The 22,777-nt window shown below is 44.2% G+C and overlaps 1 protein-coding gene across 4 annotated transcripts; it reads left to right on the forward strand.

Moving 5' to 3' along the window:
• Positions 305-16,443, forward strand: ANKRD66 (ankyrin repeat domain 66). 4 transcript variants are annotated; one of them, XM_013978006.2, is made up of 4 exons: positions 305-956; positions 4,426-4,604; positions 7,035-7,329; positions 15,860-16,443. In XM_013978006.2, exons 2-4 carry the CDS (start codon positions 4,442-4,444, stop codon positions 16,059-16,061), a joined length of 660 nt encoding a protein of 219 aa, XP_013833460.1. In that variant the 5' UTR covers positions 305-956; positions 4,426-4,441; the 3' UTR covers positions 16,062-16,443. The 4 variants fall into 4 exon arrangements, with proteins under 4 accessions (XP_013833460.1, XP_013833464.1, XP_013833459.1 ...); XM_013978010.2 differs by lacking the exon at positions 305-956 and adding an exon at positions 2,352-3,163; XM_013978005.2 differs by lacking the exon at positions 305-956 and having other exon boundaries at positions 3,788-4,604.

The raw sequence follows: 22,777 nt of genomic DNA on the forward strand, positions 1-22,777 counted from the left end.
GGAGAAAGAATGAGAGTGGGAGTAGGGAGGGAGAGAGAGGCAGAAAAGGAGGAGGAAGAGGAAGGAAGGGGGAAGGAGGGGAGGGGCAGAGGAAGAAGCTCTATGAAGCCAGCATCATCATACAGATACTAGCTGGGTGTTCCTTCTTCCGCTCAGCAGATTGAGAACCTGACATAGTGTCCACGAAGATTCGGTTTTGCTCTCTGGCCTCCATCAGTGGGCACAGGTCACAGATGCAGCTTGGATCTGATGTTGCTGTGGCTGTGGCATAGGCCAGCAGGTGCAGCTCCCATTAGAACCCCAGCCTAGGAACCACTATATGCCACAGGTGCAGCCGTAAAAAGAAAAATAAATAAAAATAAAGATACTAGCAGCTCAGCGTAAGCAGCAAAAAGAGGAGGCAAAACAGAAGCACCTAAAGTTTTTCTCCCTCCCTCCCTCTCCTCCCTCTGCCCTGCGCCAGGTGCTTTTAAATTATTTCAGCTACTCATCTCTTATGGCCTAATGAGAAAGGTATTAAAACTTTGTTATCGGTGAGACACAAGGAGGCTCAGCAAAGTTAAGGGTCTTGCAGGACATCTCACAAGCAGGTTCTGAGCAGGAGAGGCACACGTTCTTTCGTGGAGGTTACCAAATCGTTTGCCACCTTCACAGAGTCCTGGGGACTGGCAATTGCTTTTTTTAACTTTCCTGTTTTCTGATCAAATGCTATTCCAAGAGAACCTGCTAAGACCCCCTCTTGGATCACAGAAGCAGACAGGAATTGCTGAAGAGTTTCAGGGCCAGCAGAGGGGCAATCCCCTCCCCCAGAGGGTCACATCCTGAGGCTGAAGCTGAGGCTGATGTGATTGGTGGACTTTAATAAGGAAGGCGGGGTCAGTTTCCATAGTGTGAACACAACAAGTCCCGCAGCTAGGACTCCCTGCCAAGGAAGAGCCTGCAGATTTCAAACGAGTGTAAGTATTTTTATATTACCTCTATCTTCAGGTGTTTCCTCCAGTTATTATAGATCACTCATATTTATTAGGACTTATATTTACTGGCTACTTTTGTTTACACTGAGACCCCTGTCATGAAAAAGATGGAAATTCAAGTCCATTTAGCTAAATTTACAAGATTCATGTGTAGGTAAATTTGCTAACTTTTCATAGTCAGTGGTAAGACGAGTGAATTGCATGTTTTCTGCAAATACATTTTTGGTTTTCTGTTTGAAAGCCTCTAATGAATACCATCCTTGATTTTTCAACAGCTTTATTGAGCGATAATTCCCACAAAAGTCATCCCTTTAAAGTACACGGTTTAGTGGTTTTTAACATATTCAAAGTTGTGAAAGCATTGACTTCCACTATCTAATTTTAGAACATTTTGTCACCCCAGAAAGAAACCCAACACCCCTTAGATCACATCCCACCCCCAGTTTATCCCAGTCCCAAGCCACCAGTAATCTGCATCCTGTCCCTACAGGTCTGTCTGTTCTGGACATTTCACATAAATGGAATCTTTCACCATGTGGTCTTTTGCGACTGGCTTCTTTCCCTTAGCATGTTTTCAAGGTTCCTGCATGTTGTAGCCTGTATCAGTATCTCATTCTTTGTATTGTCAATACTGTCCTGTTGTATGAATATCCCACATTTTATTGATGAAATTCTCTGTTAATGGGCTTTTGGGTTGTTTCCACTTTTCTGGCTATTAGGAATAAAGCTGCTGTAAATATTTTTGTACAAGTTTTTGTGTGGACGTGTTTTTATTTCTTTTAGGTTATACCTGGGAGTGGAGTTACTGGTCCTGTGATAACTCCATGCTTAACCTTTTGAAGAATTACCAAACTGCTTTCCAAAGTGGCTACACCATTGTCTATTCACCATTACCATGTGTGAGGGTCCCAGTTTCTCCGCATCCTCATGCTTGTTATTGTCTTTTATTTATTTATTTATTTTGTCTTTTTGTCTTTTTAGGGCCGCACCCTTGGGATATGAAGGTTCCCAGGCTAGGGGTCTAATTAGAACTGTAGCTGCTCGCCTACCCCACAGCCACAGCAACGTCAGATCCAGATCTGAGCCACATCTTCGACCTACACCACAGCTCACCACAGCAAAGCCGGATCCTTAACCCACTGAATGAGGCCAGGGATTGAACCTGCAACCTCATGGTTCCTAGTCGGATTCGTTTCCAGTGCACCAGACGGGAACTCCTATTGTTTGTCTTTTAAAGGATAGTTATCCTAATGGCTGTGAAGTGGTGTCTCACTGTAGTTTTGATTTGCGTTTCCCTGGTGACTAATGATGTTGGGCATCTTTTCATGTGCCTACTGGCTATGTACATATTTTGGGGGAAAAATCCTGTTTATATGCTTTGACCATTTTTAATTGAGCTTTTTTTAAATTGTCGAGTTGTAAGAGTTCTTTGTCTTCTAGCTACAAGTCTCTTATCAGATGATTTGCAAATATTTTCTCCAATTCTGTAGTTGCTTTTGCACTTTCTCAAAGGTATTATTTACAGAGCAAATGTTTTTATCTTTGGTGAAATTTAATTTTGTTGTCATTGTGCTTTTGTTGCCATAGTATGAGCCATTGCCTGACCCAATGTGTTGAAGATTTACTCCTGTGTTTTCTTCTAAGAGTGTTAGTTTTAGGTCTTATATTGAGGTCTGGGATGTGTTTTAAGTTTTGTAGTTTTGTATGTAATATGAGGTAGACAACCAACCTAATTTTTTTTTTTTTTTTTTTTTGCATGTGGCTGTTCAGTTATGTCAGTACCATTTGAAAAGACTATTCATTCCCCATTGAATGTTCTTGGCACCAGTGAAATCAACTGACCATTGACTTTAAGGTTTTATTACATTGCTCTCTGTGTCTAACTTTAGGCTGCCCAGCTTACTTTGTACCACACTCTTGATTACTGTAGCTTTGTAGAAAGCTTAGAACATGTGAATTCTCCTGTGTTCTTCTTGTTCAAGATTGTTTGGGCTGTTCTGAGTCCCTTGCATTTCCATATGAGCTTTTAGAATTGGTTCATTAATTTCTCCATGAATGATTTAGCTACTCATTGAAAAATTCTACTTGAACTGCAACTTACCCATGAGAAGTGGAATTTTCTTGGTATGAACTCAAATGTGAAGCAAATGGGATCCACTCTGGTGAACATCAGACCAATTGCCAGCATGGTAAATGAGGCCAAGACGTTTTATTTTTTAATTTTTTCATTTAATTTTATTTATTTATTTTTTTAGGGCCGCACCTGAAGCAAATGGAGGTTCTCAGGCTAGGGGTCTGATGGGAACTGTAGCTACTAGCTTACACCACAGCCACAGCCACGTGGGATCTGAGCTGCGTCTGCGACCTACACTGCAGCTCACGGCAGTGCTGAATCTTTAACCCACTCATCGAGGCTAGGGATCGAACCCGCGTCCTCATGGATACTAGTTGGGTTCATTGACTGCTGAGCCATGATGGGAACTCCCAAGACCAAGACACTTTATTATTGTAATGAAAATAGCTTTGACCTCATGGATCCCCCGAAAGGGCCCAGGGAGTCCTAAATATCTACAGACTGTAATTTGAGAACTGCTGGTGTGTGTCCATTTTTTTTTGTTTGTTTGTTTTTTTGCTTTTTATGGCCCAACCAGCAGCATATGGAAGTTCCCAGGCTAGGGGTCGAATCGGAGCTGCAGCTGCCACAGCCACGTCAACATGGAATCTGAGCTGCATTTGCGAACTACATTGAAGTGCACAGCAATGCTGGATCCTTAACCCACTGATCGAGGCCAGGGATGGAACCTCTGTCCTCATGTGTACTAGTCAGTTTTGTTACCGCTGAGCCACTTTGGGAACTCCTAAACCCATTGTTTAGATGAAAGGTTAAGGCACAGAATTACATAACTGACTCAGAGTCACATTGCTAGCACTTTGGCGTAGGAGCAAGAAATAGTAACAGGAAGTGGTTTGAGGTCAAATGTCAGTCCATGATTTTAGCCTGTAATCCTATACGCAGAAAGGAGCCATTGATAGTTTTGGGGGTGGGTGATTGGCAGGCACTAACTACAACAGTTAAGACCCAAAGGCACATCAGCAAGGCACACACAAAACAACCTTGGGAGTTCCTGCTGTGACACAACAGGGTGGCGAAAGGGGGGATGTCTCTGCAACACCAGGACTCAGGTTAAATTCCTGGCTGGGCACTGTGGGTTTAAGACTGTGGCATTGCCGCAGCTGCAGCATAGGTTGCAACTGTGGCCCAGATCTGATCCCTGGCCCAGGAACTCCATGTGCCTTGGGGCGGCCCAAACAAACAAACAAAAACTTGGACAACCCCGGATGCAAATGTGTGAGGTCAGAAAGAAAGTAAACAGTAAGGAATCCCATGGACTCAGCCACGAGGAGTAATGAGTTGCAGAGAATTTCCTAAGGGGCATGTTTCTTCCCACAGTTGTTTTTCTTTGGTCATGGAATTGATCAAACTGTCCGACATGACAAAGCTCCACCAGGCCGTGGCTGCGGGGGACTACAATTCAGTGAAAAGGATTTTGAAGAAAGGTCTCTGTGACCCAAACCACAAGGACATGGACTGGAATGACCGAACCCCCCTTCACTGGGCTGCGATCAAAGGTGAGTGGGCCATGCCCAGGTAGATGGTCCCTTGGGGTCCATCATGCATGAGGTTGTTACGGCAGATACCCAGCAGCCCTGTGCTGCAGCATATCAGCTCTGGCGACAGCCCCGTGGCTGTAACGTACCAGCTCCAGCAGCTCTGTGGCTGTAGTGGATCAGCTGTTTTACCTGGTGAGAAACCAAGCGAGCACTCGGAGAGTTGGAGAACTCAGGTTTATTACGCCGGCGGGCTCAGATCGCTCTCCAGAGTCTGAGCCCGGAAGAAGGGTTTCACAAGGCTTTTATGGGCTACGTCTTCCAGGTCCAAGCTTGGCTAGTTGGACTGGAGTGACGTCAGGCAAGGTAGTAGATGCGGAAACAAATTTACAGAAGCAGATGCATGGGGGAGGACTGGTTGGGGCAGTTGGCTAGACTTTGCTTAGTCATCATGGCTGGGGTCTCTCCTTTCTACATTTTATTGGGACATTTTTTCTCCTACAAGGTCACCTGTTGGTAGTTGGTGTGGGGTGGGAGAACCACCTCACCTTTCCTGAGAGTCCGAGGAATGAATGGGAGCCATTTCAATCCAGGCACCACCACCTACTAGTTGCCACACCTTGGGCAAGTTATTTAACATCTCCAGGCCTTAGTTTACCCATCTGTATAATAGAGCAGTAATGCTGCCTTGGAATCTTGTAGTGAGGATTCCGTAAGATAATGGGTGTATACTGCCTACCACAGAGTGGCTCTCAATTAATATTAGCCCTCTGCCCTCTTGACCTCTAGCAGGAATGGAACATCCCTCTGCCTGCAGGGCAAGAACTACACCTTGTTCATGGCTGGGGACATGCCAAACAAGGCTCAGTTACAAAACTGGAAGAGGACTGTGGCAAAAATGCAGCCAATGGGCTTGTGGAGACCTTCTGCCATAAAACACTCTTAAAGGATGTTAGGCGAGGGTGTAGTCAACTTTGCTTTTTGAAAGTTTGTTTTGATTCCTGTATGGAGAATGGATTGTCAGGAAGCAAGCCTGGTGGCAGAGAAATCAGTTGGGAGAATTTTGCAGAAATGTCGGTGCAAAGCGATAAGAGCTGTACGAAAGCACCTGTCAGGGAATATTTGCTGTATGCTGGGCCCCCTGTGCGCTTTATGCCTGTGATGTCATTTGTACTCACAAGTATGCAGTGGGGTGGGTGGCAATATCCTAATTTACAAATAAAGAAAAAGCCTCAGGTGTTCGTTTCTCATTTGAGATGCCACAGTTAGCAAGTGTTATTTATTGATAGGTGTAAACCCACAGTTTTCTTGCTTGCTTTTTAGGGCTGCACCAGCAGCATATGGAATTTCCCAGGCTAGGGGTCACAGCTCATGGCAACGCCAGATCCTTAACCCACTGAACAAGGCCAGGGATGGGACCTGCATCCTCATGGATACTAGTTGGGTTCGTTTCCACTGCACCACAACGGGAACTCCCATCTTGCTTTTTTCTGTCTTTCTTTTTTTTTCTTTTTTTGGTCACTGGCTTGCAGGGGCTTGATGTGGTATCTCAGTTCCCAGACCAGGGACTGAACTCAGGCCACCAAATCCTAACCACTAGGCTGCCAGGGAACTCCTAAACCCACATCTTTCTGACTAAAAAACCTGTGCTCTTAATGTCTTCTAGCTTTCAAGCATTTTTTTATGGTGATGTTATTGACATAACATTATATCCATTTCAGGCTTACAACATAATGATTCCATTTTTTTAATGTGTTATGAAATACCCACCCCAGTAAGTCTAGTTAACATCTGTCACTACATAGTTACAATTTTTTTTCCCTTCTGATTACTTTTAAGATCTCCTGTCTTAACAACTTTCAAATATGCAATACAGTATTATTAATTAGAATCTCCATGCACCTTACATCCCAGTGATATTTATTTTATAAAATTCACACTTTGGAAATGTCTACCCCTTGCCCACCTTCACTCATTACCATCAACCTGTTCTCTGAATCTACAAGCTTGTTTTGTTGTTTTCAGATCCTATATATAGTGAGCTCATAGGATATTTGCCTTTCTCTGGCTGACTTATTTCACTTAAGACAATGCCCTCGAGGCCTAGCCATGTTGTTGCAAAAGATTTGGTTTTGAAATCAGCATTGAGACTGCCAAAAACAGAGTGAGCCTTCCTGGTGCCAGCACAGGCTGGTGAGCAATGACTTGGGGATAAAAGCAGGATTCCTGGGCGGGGTCTGCAGGAATGGATGGGGGGGAGATGGGGGGAGGGGAGGGTGTCCTGGCATGAGCAGAGGGGATCCTTGCAGGGCTGAGGTCCAGTGTGGGGGCAGTGGGATTAGGTGGGGCACGGAGACCCTGGTAAGGAGAGGGAGGAGGGAGAAGGGGGTGAGGCTGGGAAACTGGAGGAGTCTCGGGGGTAAGTGTCTTCCCTTCTTTTTTGCCGCCCAGACTCGCTGTGGCCTCCTGCAGAGACATCTTCCTCTTACCCTCCTGTCTCTTCCTGGTCCCTCTCAGGACATCTGGAGGTGCTGCAGCTCCTGATAGACCACGGAGCCAGGCCCTGCCTGGTCACTGATGTGGGCTGGACCCCAGCTCATTTTGCAGCTGAGTCGGGCCACCTGCATGTGCTCAAAACGCTGCACGCGCTGCACGCCGCCATCGATGCCCCGGACTTCTTTGGAGACACGCCGAAGAGGATCGCGCAGATCTACGGGCAGAAGGCCTGTGTGGCCTTCCTGGAGAAGTAAGTTCCCTTTGCTTCCAGCAACAAAGGGAGGAGAAACGGGGCCTGTGATCAAGGTCTTTGCCGACTCAGCGGCCTCAGGTTGATGAAAATGAAATGAGGACCTCCAGCCAACGTTTGAGTTGGGTTTTTTTCTTTTTTTCATCAATTGTATTGTTTTAGCTTACATAAGAGCTGTGGTTTGGGATGTGTTCATTTGATATTTGCCAAACAGATACACACTACTGTATATAAAAGAGATAAACGTCAAGGTCCTACTGTGTAGCACAGGGAGCTGTGTTCAATATTTTCTAATAATCTGTGATGGAAAAGAATCTGAAAAAGAATCTATATCTATAGATCTATATCTGTCTATATCTATACACCTGAATCACCTGGCAGCACACCAAGAACTAAAACAATACTGTAAATCAACTAAACTTCAGTTGAAAAAGAAGTCGTCATGACATTACAGAAAAAACATTAGAGAAGTGTGTCAGGCAGTTGGGTTAATAAAAAATATGATATTGTTTTCTGGAAAAAGTCTATTGTTTTAAAATCATAATTATTATCATTATATGTGATTGATATATTTTAATAATATAAATTATTATAACTCTTGATTTAGAGTGTGCAAAAATTATACCCAGATAAGGAGTTCCCGTCACGGCGCAGCGGAAATGAATCCAATTTGGAACCACGAGGTTGCCGGTTCACTCCCTGGCCTTGCTCAGTGGGTTAAGGATCCGGTGTTACCATGAGCTGTGGTGTAGGTCGCAGACATGGCTCGGATCTGGCACTGCTGTGGCTGTCGGTGGTGTAGGCCGGCAGCTGTGGCTCCGCTTGGATCCCTGGCCTGGGAACCTTCATATGCCACGGGTGGGGCCCTCAAAAGCAAAAAAAAAAAAAAAAAAAAAAGTAAAAATTATCTCCAGATGAATCAGGTGGAACACCAACCTTGAAAAAGGGACATGGTCCAAGATTCATGGACACCCCTCTTTAGATCCTTGAAAGGTATTCGAACCAGCTATGTGACCTTGGGCAAGTTTCCTTCCTGACCCTGCTTTCTCATATTTAAAATGAAGCAGGTGAATTAGACTATGATCCATAAAGGCGCTTCTGCCTTTTAAATTTTCTATTTGTGAATCTCCTACTCACACACTCACCAAAGATGAGAACTTTTCTAGCACTTGTTACTTTTTTCCTCTCAGCCAAGTGTTCGAATAGAATTAAGCATCAATTATGCACATGGAAGTTCCAGCTCTGAAAGAGACCAAAATGAAATTTAGAATGTGTCATCTGGTCAGATTAAAAAGCAATTCATGCAAGGGACAGTGAAGTCGTCCTAGAGGGAGGGCAGAATTGTTTAGAAACCCAAATGAGATTGATAGCAAATCTATTGGTTGGGCATGGTGGGGAGGGGGAGTAATAGTGAAATGCCCTTCTTGAAAATAACGTTATCTTCAGGAAGTTAAACTGGTAAAACCTTGCCTGTGATATGAGTTATCTGTAGAACTAAGCCAAGAGACTTTCCCTTAAAAGTGGTTCCATATTTAAAATATTCATAGTCAGAGTTCCCATTGTGGCACAGTGGAAATGAATCCAACTAGGAACCAAGAGGTTGTAGGTTTGATCCCAGGCCTCGCTCTGTGGGTTAAGGATGTGGCATTGCTTTGGTGTAGGTCGAAGACGCAGCTTGGATCCAAGGTTGCTGTGGCTGTGGCCTAGGCCAGCAGCTGTAGCTCCAGTTGAACCCCTAGCCTGGGAACCTCTATATGCTGTGGGTGTGGCCCTAAAAAGCAAAAAATAAATTAAAAAATAAAATAAAATATTCACAGTCATAATTAAGGTGATTTGGGGTCTTACTGAGGACTTTAGCTTGGGAGACAACCTCTCAGTAGTTCTGAGAAACTGCTCTGAAGAGGCTCATTTATAGATGACTTTTTTGACTAAGGACTACCTGTAGTCAAACATACATCTTGGTAAAAGATTACTGCTCATAACAAAGAACAAATGTCTCAAGTTAATGATTACAGTGCTTTTCTATGTATGGGAAAATGCAAGAGGCGGGTTCATTAAAATTCTTCCTGAGATAATGTCTTACTATGGAGCCTGCTTGTCCAAAGCACAGAGCATCCTGTGATTGCATTTAATTTCCTCTATTTGAAACAGAGTCCTTCACACTGTTTTCTTAATCTCTTCTGTCTGAAGTGCAAAGTACACTGTGGGTCAGGAACTGTGGCAGGTCCATCTTTGCAGGATTGAATGGTGAGCAAAACACTCTTTGCTCATCTTCTGTTCACATCCCCATGATACCCTGCTTCTTTCCCTCTTTTCCCACTCTTCTCAAATGTCTATCCCTTTGTCTTTCTATAGTGTATAATCCAGAATTCCCAGCTTTGAATCATCTCTGTCTCCTCCACTCTTACTCTTGGTCTGCTAGGGAAGAGCTCACAAATAAGTGGATGCTCTAAGGTTTCTGTCTTCAGATGCTCTAAAGTTTCTGTCTTCAGCCGAGCCCTCAGAACACTCTGGCCATCTCTCCATGTCCTTCTCTGTCATGGACAATTTCAAGTCCCCATCACACCTCAGCCTGTCCCTCAGAGGCTGTGCTTTCTACTTCAGAGGGAATATAGAAGCCATGGGTATACATTTTCAAACCTCTTAACCTCCATGGCGTGTATACATCTATATCTGTTCCTTTCTTGCTTTCCTGTTATCTCTTCATTGGATGAAGGGTCTATGGCTCCAAACAGAGACCCTTCTAACATCTGCTGTGTCTTTCTGATTCCCTCCATTTTTAAAAAAAAAATATTTATTTATTTATTTACTTGCTTTTTAGGGCTGCATCCGTGGCATATGGAAGTTCCCAGGCAGGGGTCAAATCAGAGCTGCAGCTGATGGCCTACACCACTGCCACAGCCCCACAGGATCTGAACCATGTCTGCGACCTACACCACAGCTCACGGCAATGCCAGATCCTTAAACCACTGAGTGAGACCAGGGATCGAACCTGTGTCCCCATGGATACTAGTTGGAGTCGTTTCCGCTGTGCCACAATGGGAACTCCTGATTTCCTCCATTTCTAAGCTACTTGAAAGGTCATCTATGCCATTGTCTTCCTTCCCCACCCAGTCTGCAATGCCTTTCCGCATCACTGAATTGAATCCTCTCTCATCCACAGAGATCCTTGCTGCTAAATGAATGGCCTCTCCTCAGGCATTACCTCCACTTGGCATTTGATAGCTTTTCTCTGTTGTTTTATCTGCTGCTCCTCTCTTGGGGTTCTCCTGCTAGCTGACCATTTCCACTTATGATTTTTCTAAGATCTAATCCTCCCATGCCTTGTAGATCCTGGAATGCCTCAGGGTCCTGTCTTTGGTTCTCTACTGACTTTCTCTGAGTAATCACTCAGCCTCTCCCTAGGGACCCTTGGTGGATGACCTTGATACGTGACCCCAGCATAACTGAAGTGGAGGAGGGGTGATTCCTCCAAATGGTGGGAAGTGAGTGCTCTTACCAGGAAAAGTGCTCAGCAGAAAAAAGCAATGAAGATTAACCACATCACGTGCATGCCATTTCTACTTATCTCCCATGAGGAACTTCCCTTGTGAAAGTTAGAGGGCTTGGAGGGAAGGAATCCTGGTTAAGGGGAAAGCAATCTGGACCCTAAAATATAGCTGAGACCTGGCTCATGGAGGAGGGAGAAAGAGTCTTGATTTGGAGTGAAGGTACCAGGCTAGAAATGTATGTAGGTTGTGTGTGGATGGGAGGGGGTAGAGGGATGTTGGAGGGATGAGCAGCCCAGCTAAGTCGAGCTTTCACGCTAGAGAGGAGTGGAGAATAAGGCTGTGTGGGTGGGTGACCACAGTGATCTGGGTAACCAGATGGGCATGAACTCATCAAGGGATTGGCAAGATGAAGTGAAAGGCCAGTAAAAGAACAATCCCCCTCGTCCGGGCTCGGAAGAGGCGACACCCCAAATCACTCACGAGAAGTGGTCTTGATGCAAACAGCAAGAGGATTTTTATTCCAAGCGCGCTGGGGCCCACAGTCGTACGCCACGCAGGGGTAGAGGACTGCGGCCCCGAGTGCGGAATCGGGACAGCTTTTATGGGGTTCACAACAAAGCCTGTGCATCACAAACCAATCATTTTAAAATATCGAGAGCCCGCGCTCCGTGGACCAATCATTTTAAAATATCGAGAGCCCGCGCTCCGTGGACCAATCATTTTAAAATATCGAGAGCCCGCGCTCCGTGGACCAATCATTTTAAAATAGCTCCGGAGGTCCGCATCTGCGTGGGCTCCTGGGCAGAGTGACAGATTGCAGTTGAGATAGGTCACTAGGGCTTTCAATGTGTAATCAATTCTTCTATGGTGCCAGTCAGTTTTACAGAATCCAGATAAGCGATTAGTCAACTCATTTCCTGTTATCTTACTTAGGCCAGGATAGCAGGCCCTGGAACAATAGGAAGTGTGACCTTCTACCTATTTACTGGCAGCGAGCAGGGTCTGGAATTCGGGGGCATTTAGAGCTTTTTATTAACTTCCTGGGTTCTGGGAGGGTTAGGTTGCATTTTCATCCTTTCAGAAGCAAGGCTTTAGCCAAGCTACTCCTGTAGTGGAAGAGAAGGCAGTGATGCTCTGCAGGTAGGGTTGGAGGCACTTAGACTAGAGGCAAGGAGATCACATAAGGAATTTCTTTTTTTTAAATTGTATTGGGAGTTCCCATAGTGGCTCAGTGGGTTAGTGCCGAGACCAGCTCAGCAGGATGGGACTGAAGAACAGGTGCTATGGAACTTAAGGAAAAAAAGTTAACATAAAACAAGACACAGAGACATTTATCTTAAGTAAAGGTGGCAACTGGGGGACTCAAGGTCTCAGGGACCAAGAGCCCTGCCTCAAGAAACCACACTGCTTTTATTGTGCTCTTGAGGATTATGTCAAGCGAAAAGGGGGTTGTAGGTGCAGGATATAGGTTTTTTATTATTATTTTAAAAGTCACTTAGCTGGTAAATGGTTAAACTTTTTACTCTAAGCTATAGGCATTTAAGAATCATTAGCATTTGAGTTAGCTTTCAGAGAATCCTCACTGTGCTTCTGCAAAGGGCATGCCTATTTGTGGCAACCCTGTGTGCCTAGGTTTGCACCTTGGTTCTCTTTTCTAATGCATATTCTGCTAATGACCACTCATAAACCACTTGGTCATGAGGTTCCTCTTTCTCTTATTCTATAGAGGACATATTGTGCTTTTGAAATGACGTGTCAATCTGCACGGGTCCAGCGTGCCTAGACCATTGTATTATGTCCTCATTCAGCTGACCCCACGAATAACCCATGCCTTTAGGTCTTTGTTCTTAAGCTTAAGTCATTTACCAGCACTGTGACTGTTTTTCAAGCAGGAAGGTGGGATAAAGAAAAGAAGGACAAGATGGAGTTTTCAGCAAAGAGGCTAAGGAAATATTATAAAAATATGTCTCGCAGCAGGTTAGGACCTGACATATTGTCCCTGAGGATGTGGGTTCCATCCCTGGCCTGGCAGAGTGGGTTAAGGATCCAGTGTTGCTACAAGTTGCAGCAGAGGTCACAGATGCAGCTCGGATCTGGCATTGCTGTGGCTGTGGCATAGACCAGCTACTGCAGATCCAATTCGACCCCTGGCCTGGGAACTTACATATGCCGCAAATCCGGCCCCCCAAAGAAAGTCAGACAGACAGACAGACAGACAGAAAGAAAATTAAAAAGAAGAAAAAATCGTAGCAGAGTAAGTTCATTTACAATGTTGTGTTAATTTCTGCCGTGTAGCAAAGTGACTCAGTTATACATATATATATGTACCTTTTCGTATTCTTTTTTTTTTTTTTTTCGGGCTTTTTGCCTTTTCTAAGGCCGCTTCCGTAGCATATGGAGGTTCCCAGACTAGGGGTCTAATTGGAGCTGTAGCCACCGGCCTACACCAGAGCCACAGCAACACGGGATCTGAGCCGAATCTGCAACCTACACCACAGCTCATGGCAACGCCGGATCCTCGACCGACTGAACAAGGCCAGGGATCAAACCTGCAACCTCATGGTTCCTAGTTGGATTTGTTAACCACTGCACCACGACGGGAACTCCCCTTTTCATATTCTTTATCATGATGGTTTATCACAGGATATTGAATATAGTTCCCTGTTCTCTATAATAGGATCTTGTTTTTTACCCACCCTATATATAATAGCTTGGAATTTTTTAATGCTCATTTTGCAGGTAAGTGGGATCCTGTACTAGAATGATGAAGGAAGAGGATACAAAAGAATTTTCAAAGAAGCTTAAACAGTATTTGACCATTTTCTGAGTATCCTAGGCATCCTAGGGGAACAATTCAATTAGGATCCAGCCTCTCTTAAGCAGGGAATCTCTCATGCATCAAATATTTTTTTTGAGCCCTCCTATATGCATGGCATTGAAATAGATACTAAAAAAGATGCAAACTGTTACATTTAGAGCAGACAATGCAGTCCTGTTGTGTAGCAGGGGAAACTATGTCCAATCGCTTGTGATGGAACATGATGAAAGATAAGAAATAGAGTGTGTCTAGAGGTATGACTGGGTCACTTTGCTGTCCAACGGAAATTGACAGAACAATGTAAATCAGCTGTAACAAAAATGTTAAAAATACATAATAGAAAGGAGTTAAAGATACATCAGATGCAGTGTTGGACACGAAGATGCTCCCCATCTAGACTAAGACATAACTTGTTTACACAAATAACATTAATAGAAGATAGAAAGTAACAAGGGTTGAAAGAACATAGGAGGGAGGCTATGTGGTCTGAATAAGAAGAAGGTCACTTCTGGCTTGTTGGGGAAAAGGGACTGAGGGGCAAGCAGGTTTGCTATCCTCTGAAGGAATTGCGCTTTTTAAAAGCAAATTTGACTGAAGTGTAGTTGATTTACAATGTTGCGTTAATTCCTGCTGTGAACTGTGCTTTTTATCATGCTTTGCAGTTATAATACTGTTTGCCCTGTGTGTACCATCATCCAGCCTCTCAAATTTCCTTTGTCCTCATCCGGGCTCAAATTTTGTCTCTGTGAATGACTTTAAGGAAGTCACATACCTTTGGCTTCCTATGCAAAACAGTGTTTTTGGTTTTTTGGTTATGCTTTTTTTTTAAATTTTACTTTATTGAAGTATAGTTGATTTACAGTGATGCCTTAGGTTCTGCTGTACAGCAAAGTGATTCAGTGACATACATATTCTCTCTTTTTTTTTTTTCTTTTTGCCATTTCTAGGGCCGCTCCCGCGACATATGGAGGTTCCCAGGCTAGGGGTCGAATCGGAGCTGTAGCCACCAGCCTCCGCCAGAGCCACAGCAACGCAGGATCCGAGCTGTGTCTGCAACCTACACCACAGCTCATGGCAACACCGGATCGTTCACGCACTGAGCAAGGGCAGGGATCGTACCCGCAACCTCATGGTTTCTAGTCGGATTCGTTAACCACTGCGCTACGACAGGAACTTTTTCATATCCTTTTCCATTATGGTTTATTACAGAGTTTCCATTATGGTTTATTATAGTTCCCTGAGCTATGCAGTAGGACCTTGTTGTTTATCCATTCTCTATATAATAGCTTGCATCTGCCAATCTCAAACTCCTAATCCTTCCCTCTCCCCCCTCTGACCCCCGGCAACCACAAGTCTGTCATATATATTGAAAAAAGTATTTTTGTATGCTTCCCATCATCCATGTGTGTATGATGATCAACTCATCTATTTCTCCACCTATCACCTATTCTATTATTCTCTATCTGTCTATCTATCATCTATCACCTATTCTCTGCATAAAACCATTTATACATACAATACAGATGTGATTATGAGTGATTTTAATTTTCTTCCCTATATCTTCCTGTATTTTAAAATTGTTCTACAATGAATAGACATAGCTTTTGCAATTAGGGAAAAATGCAATTAAAAAACAAGTGGAGTTCCCGTTGTGGCTCAGCTGTAAGGAGCCCGACTAGTATCCATGAGGATGCAGGTTCGATCCCTGGCCTCACTCTGTGGGTTAAGGATCCAGCGTTGCCATGAGCTGTGGTGTAGGCTGAATATGTGGCTCGGATCCAGTGTTGCTGTGGCTGTGGCGTAGGCCAGCAGCTGCAGCTCTGATTAACCCCTAGCCTGGGAACTTCCATAGGCTGTGGGCATGGCCCTAAAAAGACAAGAAAAAAATTTAAAAATGAGTAAATGAAGGAAGACACCCTCCCCATAAGACACAGCTTGCTCTATAAATGTGAGCACTTCAGGAGTTAGCAGAGCCTTCTTCGAGCCAAGTGCCTGCCTTTGACCTATGGTCATCCCACCAGACACACTGGTCTTCTCTACCTTAAAGTAGTTTCCTGCTAAGCGTACACTTGGACATGTTTGAACTTGGCCCCCTTTCTCCTTGACCAGATGACAGAGGTGCCCTGGCTGTGTACAGAAGGCAGAGGAGAGGTCCCTCCGCAGGCCAGGCAGGCTGTCTGGTCCCCAGATTGTGGGCTGAGAGCTGGCTCCCTTCTTCTAGGGCTGAGCCTCAGTGCCGGGACCACCGCCAGGCTGCCAGGCAGAAGGGGCTGCAGCTGGATCAGCGGGACGAAGACTGGGATGCCAAGAAGAGGGAGATGGAGCTGTCGCTTCCTTCCTGGAATCCAAACCCTGAGAAGAAAAAGAGTAAGAAACATCGAGGGTCCACCAAGCTCAGCAACACTAAGGAGAGGAGAGCGTGAGAGGATGGCCTCCGAGGGATGGGAGCCTCTGAGGGATGGCAGGAGACTTTCCCTGGTGCCAGAATGGTTATTAGGTATGTGTCCTCCTGCTCCATCCTAGACCATTAATTATCCAGACAGCTTCTACCTGTATCTCCTGACCTATCATTCAGCCTGGAAGTCTTGCCTGGACTCTCTACATGGGCTGTCCCCTCCTTGCTAATACCTGCTTGTCCCCAAGAATGACCAGGAGGGAACAAATGTGATTTGCACTGTCGTCACTGCTTTGTACTGTCAGCATCTCCTGAGCCCCTCAATGCAATTCTAGAGCTCCAGGCGCAAAGAAAAATCTCCTCCTGAGGAAACTTCATTGTTTCAATGCAAAAAAAAAAAAAAAAAAAAAGCAACAACTGTATCTGAAAAATCTTCAACATTCTCAGGTCAGTTAATCTATGAACAAAAGTTTGTTGTCACATAGACCAAGCACAAAGAGGAAGAGATGGGTCTTAGTTTCCAGCTATTTATTCTTATGAGGGATAGAAAACCACAATTTCAGCAGGGCCATTTTTACCACCAATCCCTTCTACGTAGGAGAAAACAACCCGGACAATAGACCAGCTCAGTGAGAAATAAAAACCTTGGTTTAATCTCTTCCCACTTAATAATGACACATGGCATAAAATAATGGAACATGTGATGACAGCTCTGTTTGATCAGTGGTATATTTTAGAAAATCTAAATACAGATCAGATGCTGCCAATGAAAATATTGCATTGGCATTGAGATGCACTGTAAATGTAAAATGCGTATTATATTTTGAAGACCTAGGATAAAAAATCATGAATCATTAATAATAATTAATACTAAATGTTAAAATTTTTTTTTGGTCTTTTTGTCTTTTCTAGGGCCACACCCGTGGCATATGGAGGTTCCCAGGCTAGGGCTCTAATCGGAGCTGTAGCTGCCAGCCTACACCACAGCCACGGCAACGAGGGATCTGAGCCGCATCTGTGACCTACATCACAGCTCACGGCAATGCCGGATCCTTAACCCACTGAGTGAGGCCAGGGATCAAACCCAAAACCTCATGGTTCTCAGTCGGATTTGTTAACCACTGAGCCACAATGGGAACTCCTATTTTGGATATTATATTAACTAAAAGGTATTACTAACATAAATTTTACCTTTTATCTTTTCAGTTTTTTTTTAAAATGTGTCTAGTAGACTGTTTAAAATTATATAAGTGGCTCCCCCCCACCCCCACCCCCGCCATCAGATAGCAGTGCAGTAGAAACTGAACCATATTTAGAGCCTCCACCAGGCAGCTGGGCTGGAGCACTTGAAGTGGCTAGTTTCTAGTTCTGCTTCCTTACTCAGAAAATCAGCGATACCGCTTTCATAATGAGTTCCTCTTTTGCTGACAGTATGGTGAATTAATTGTTTTCCTCCTAAAACCAGTCTTTCTTAGTAAGCACAACCTTTAAAGATCACAGACTTATGAGTTAAGCAGACTTAGGTTTGTATCCTCCTCTAGGAAATAAGCGAAATAATCCTTACTTCCTGGGATTGCTGTGCAGGATGAGATGATGCATAAGGTGCTCGCAGCGGCACTCTGTAACTGGTCCAGGTAATGGCTATTGTATTACTATAGGAGTGAGTTCAGCTTTTCTTGAGAATTCCAAAGGGATCCAGGAAGGATGCCTGGCGCTCCATTGTCCAGGCGCTCCATTGTCCAGTCCATAAATATCCCCTGCCTAGTTTCATAGCATGGATAAGAGCCTGCCTTCCACTGTCTGGAAAGACCTGGACCAAACACTGGTAAATGTTCTTAGGGTCCTTTGCTGGGTCCATAACCCCCTGCCACCCAGCATCCTCACTGAGTCCCCCTTCAATGTTAACCTCATCAAAGCATGAGGAGAAGTTTATTTCTTGTCCCACCAGTTTTTGTACAGTTTATGAGGACCACAGAAAGAGGACATGGAAATAGCTTCCTTGTATGAAGAATCTGTTGGGATGCAGATTCTGTACTAAGCACTATATGTGCATTATTTCGAATCTGCATGACACACCTGCAAGGTGGATATCATTGTCCCCAGTTGACACCACAAACTAAAATTCTGAGAGGTTGAGTGACTTTGTCCTAGGCCACCTAGCTGATGCTTATAAAACCTTTAAAGTATGCCTGAATTGGGTGGAGCGCTAACCCTTCAGGCTGTGTGAGCTCGGGTGGGTTGCTTAACTTCTCTGTTTTCCCTGTCTGTAACTTGGGGAAAATACAGTGTGTCATGAGGAAGACAATGAGATAAGCATCACACATTTAGTATAAAGCTCCCCTATTGAAGGGTCTTTAAATTACATGGAAATCTTTTCTTGGCCATTGAAATTTTTCATATCTTAGTATTTTTTTTTTTTTTTTTATTTTAACAGCTGCACCTGCAGCATGTGGAAGTTCCCCGTCTAGGGGTTGAATTGGAACTGCAGCTGCAGACCTACACCACAGCCATGGCAACCCTGGATCCAAGCACAGCTTGTGGCAATGCCGGGTCCTTAATCCACTGAGTGAGGCCAGGGATTGAACCCGCACCCTCATGGACACTATGTCAGGGTCTTAACCCACTGAGCCACGGTGGGAACTCCCTCATATCTTATTAAAAAAAATCAGTATTTACTGAACAGATTCTGTATCAGAAAACAGAGCACAAGGTGTATCTTCATGAAATAAAACATGAAACACGCAGTCAATGATTTTATTATTTGGCATTAGGATATCAAAGAAGTTTGTAAGATTGTTTTTCCAGCATAAATTCCTTGGCATTGCTTGAGAGAGCATCTCAAACAGCGTGAATAACAAACACATTGTTAAAATTTTCTCTTACCAGTGTTCTGACTTTCGTCTTTGATCTTATGAATTTAGGCCAACACTTTGTTTTCTGTTTCTGTCCTGTATACTCCGTTGGCAGGCAACACTTAAAAGCCCTGCGAAGAGAAACTTTGTGGGTGAAGACAAATAAAGGCAACTAATAAAAAAAGCATGTGTCAAATCCTGTATTTCCCACTGAATGATCCCATAATACTTCAAAAGATCATTCTGTTCGTCTTCTTGTATTATCGCTGTTTTGGCTTGGGGGCAATAATATCTTAACTCCTACATCCGTTCCCCTAATCCAAAGACATTTCTGTAATTAAGTGAAAAGATGGCAAATTCAGATGTTTAAGAGGCTAAACTGTGGATTAAAAAAATCTCTTAGGAAGGATACTCTTAAAGTCACATGGATCAAGAATTCCACTGTTTACAAGGGGCTACAATTTTCAGAGAAAAGCCAGATTTTTAAAATTGAGTTAGTACAGAAATCAAGGTTATGAAGAAGAATAGAATGTGTATTATCTGCTCCAAGCCTGTTATCTCAGTTCACTTTTGTTGTTCTTGTTGTTTTTCCTCTTTAGGGCCACACCTGCAGCATATGGAGGTTCCCAGGCTAGGTAGGGGTCTGATTGGCACTGCAGCTGCCAGCCTATGCCACAGCCACAGCAACGTGAGATCCGAGCCTTGCCTGTGACCCACACCACACACAGCTCATAGCAATACCGGGTCTTTAACCCACTGAGAAAAGCCAGGGATCAAACCTGCATCTTCATGGACTCTAGTTGGATTTTTTTTTTCTGTGCCACAACGGGAACTCTCTCAAGTTCACTTTTGAATCTTGTACAGCCCTGGTGAGGACATGGGGGCAGAGGGAGTTTAGGTAATTCGCCCAGGTCATACAGCCCGCAGGGGCCAGAGCTGGAATTTGGATTTAGGAATCTATGGGAGTTCCCTGGTGGTGCAGTGGAAATGAATCCAACTAGGAACCATGAAGTTGCGGGTTCGATCCCTGGCCTCACTCAGTGGGTTAAGGATCTGGCGTTGCCATGAGCTGTGGTATAGGCTGCAGATGTGGCTCAGATCTGGCATTGCTGTGGTTGTGGTATAGGCCGGTGGCTACAGCTCTGATTGGACCCCTGGCCTGGGAACCTCCACATGCCACGGGCACAGCCCTGAAAAGACAAAAGACCAAAAAAAAAAAAAAGGCAATGAAGAAGGGTTTCTCCTGAAATTTGGAGGAACAACTTGACCTTTCAGTTTTTCAAGGCTAAGCTTTAGAAACTGGCACGAGTTTTATTTTAACCCATGTGACTGAACTCGTTGCCATAGCAAATAACAGACACCTCTATTTACAGAGCACTGACCATGGGCCAAGAGTTTTGCATGGCTCTCTTCAAAATATCATATGGACCTGCAAAGCATTTTTTAATTTATTTAATTTATCTATTTTTATCGTTTTGCTTTGTAGGGCCACACCTGTGGTGTATGGAAGTTCCCAGGCTAGGGGTTGAACTGGAGCTGCAGCTGTCAGCCTGCACCACAACCACAGCAATGCTGGATCCAAGCCATGTCTGTGACCTATACCACAGCTTGCAGCAGTGCCAGATCCTTAATCCACTGAGTGAGGTCAGGGATCCAATCTGCATCCTCACAGACACTATGATGGGTTCTTAACCCACTGAGCCACAACAGGGACTCCTCGTTTAATTAATTTAAAAGCACTTTCCCTAGAAGGGGTCCCATGCTTCCCCAGATGGCCAAAGGCCTGGGACAAAATATTAAAGCACTTTCATGGTATGTCTTGCTGAGTTGAAGTGTGATGGCTCCCATAACTGCAGATACACCCATATTTAAATGAAAGCAGGAGGGAAGAACTTGTCTAAAAGAGAAACAGAGTTTGGGTTTTGGCTTGTCTTTCTGATGGACAATGTACCACTACTCAACCAGACTGGCCAGGGAGTTTGTTTCCTCGTTTGAGCCAAGCAAGCTGACAGGTTGAAGATAGTAAATTTGAGTCTTGAGAACTTCCCTGAGCAATGTGAGAAACCCTATTTCATACCAGTGCCAGCACTAGCCCTTAGCCATCCTGATGACACCTCTTCTTCTATTTTAAGATCATGACGGACAAAACAAAGAAATACCAAAGAAACAGCTAGGCTTGGGAACTGAGTTCACATCATCGATTTGTAAAAGCAACAGCTATTAGGGAATCCCTGCAAGTACACACACACACACACACACACACACACAGACACATACCCACACACAACAAAACTGGAAATGTGTTAAACTTGATGAGAGAAGGGCCACATCATTTGTTATTCTATTTGAAGATACTGTATTTGACTTTCTAGTCACAGCAGAATGGATAAACCCAGAGCTGTTTTTGTTTCATCTGGTTAGAAAAGATGTTCGCTGCCTATGGAGAATATCCCCCAGTGGAAAGAAATGAAGTTTGGTCCAAGGGAAAGTGTTAAGTCTGTGACAGGCATGAGCGCATAGGAGTCAGAGTCTAAAGCTTTGGTCCCAGAGAGCTCAGGGCTCCAGTGCTGGCCAGCTAAGTGATGCTAAGCTAACTTCTACGACCCTGTTTCTTCATCCCTAAGGCAGGATCACACCTGCTGCATTGGCACTTGTAATGTTTAAATGATATGTGACCAGAGAGAAAAAAAACAGAGAAAACTGATGGGAGCAACTTTTCTCAGAGTTAATCAAAAACCAAAGATTTCGGAGTTCCCGTCGTGGCGCAGTGGTTAACGAATCCGACTAGGAACCGTGAGGTTGCGGGTTCGATCCCTGGACTTGCTCAGTGGGTTAAGGATCTGGTGTTGCCGTGAGCTGTGGTGTAGGTTGCAGACTCCGCTTGGATCCCTCGTTGCTGTGGCTCTGGCGTAGGCTGGCGGCTACAGCTCTGATTCGACCCCTAGCCTGGGAACCTCCATATGCTTCGGGAAGCGGCCCTAGAAAAGGCAAAAAGACCAAAAAAAAAAAAAAAAAAAAAAAAAACCAAAGATTTCCACACACAAAAAAATAAGATGGATAGATGGAGGGATAGAGGTTGGTTAGATGGCTTGATAGGTGACAAAGCCCGCTGTGACAGCTAATAGAAAATAGGTATTTTACAGTGTTCCCTGGAAAGTTCTTTTAATTTTCTGTGTGTTTTAAAGTTTTCTAAATATAATATTGGGAGAAAAAAAAATCTAAAGGCTTTTCTGTAAGCAGTGAGTGGCATTTGGATATTGTGCCTCCAAGCCAGGGAGTGAGGAACATTCCTGCAGCCCCTGCTGTGTAGTTGGAGCTCAGGACCCTGTGTAGACAGTTCTGGGAAAGTCCAAGCAATCCAGTTTCCAAACATGTTGAACTTGAACAATTCCATGAATCTGCCTTTTTCTTAGTTTCCCTAAACAGCAAAATCTATGCCTGCTTCTTAGAAATAAATGCCAATATACCTTGCACCATGATTAGGAAATTAGAGTTACAAATATTCTACACTCAAAAGGACCCTCAAATCCATCTAACCCAAACCCCTCATTTTATAGATGGACAGTTAGATGTTCAGAGCAGAAAGGCCATTTTCCCGAAGTCACACAACTGATTAGCTGTGGCACTGACCTTTGAAGTTAAGTCTTCTTCAAGTGTTCCAGGCCAGTGCTCTGTCCATTGAATCAGTCTTCTTCTTCTTCTTCTGCTGCTTTTTTTTTTTTTTTTTTTTTTTTAAGAGCTGCACCTTCGACATATGGAGGTTCCCAGGCCAGGGGTCTCATTGGAGCTACAGCTGCTGGCCTACGGCACAGCCACAGCAATGTCAGATCTAAGCTGCATCTGCAACCTACACACAGCTCAGGGCAACACTGGTTCCTTAACCTACTGACCA

The sequence above is a fragment of the Sus scrofa genome, chromosome 7, assembly GCF_000003025.6.
Source record: "Sus scrofa isolate TJ Tabasco breed Duroc chromosome 7, Sscrofa11.1, whole genome shotgun sequence".
NCBI classification, from domain to species: Eukaryota; Metazoa; Chordata; class Mammalia; order Artiodactyla; family Suidae; genus Sus; species Sus scrofa.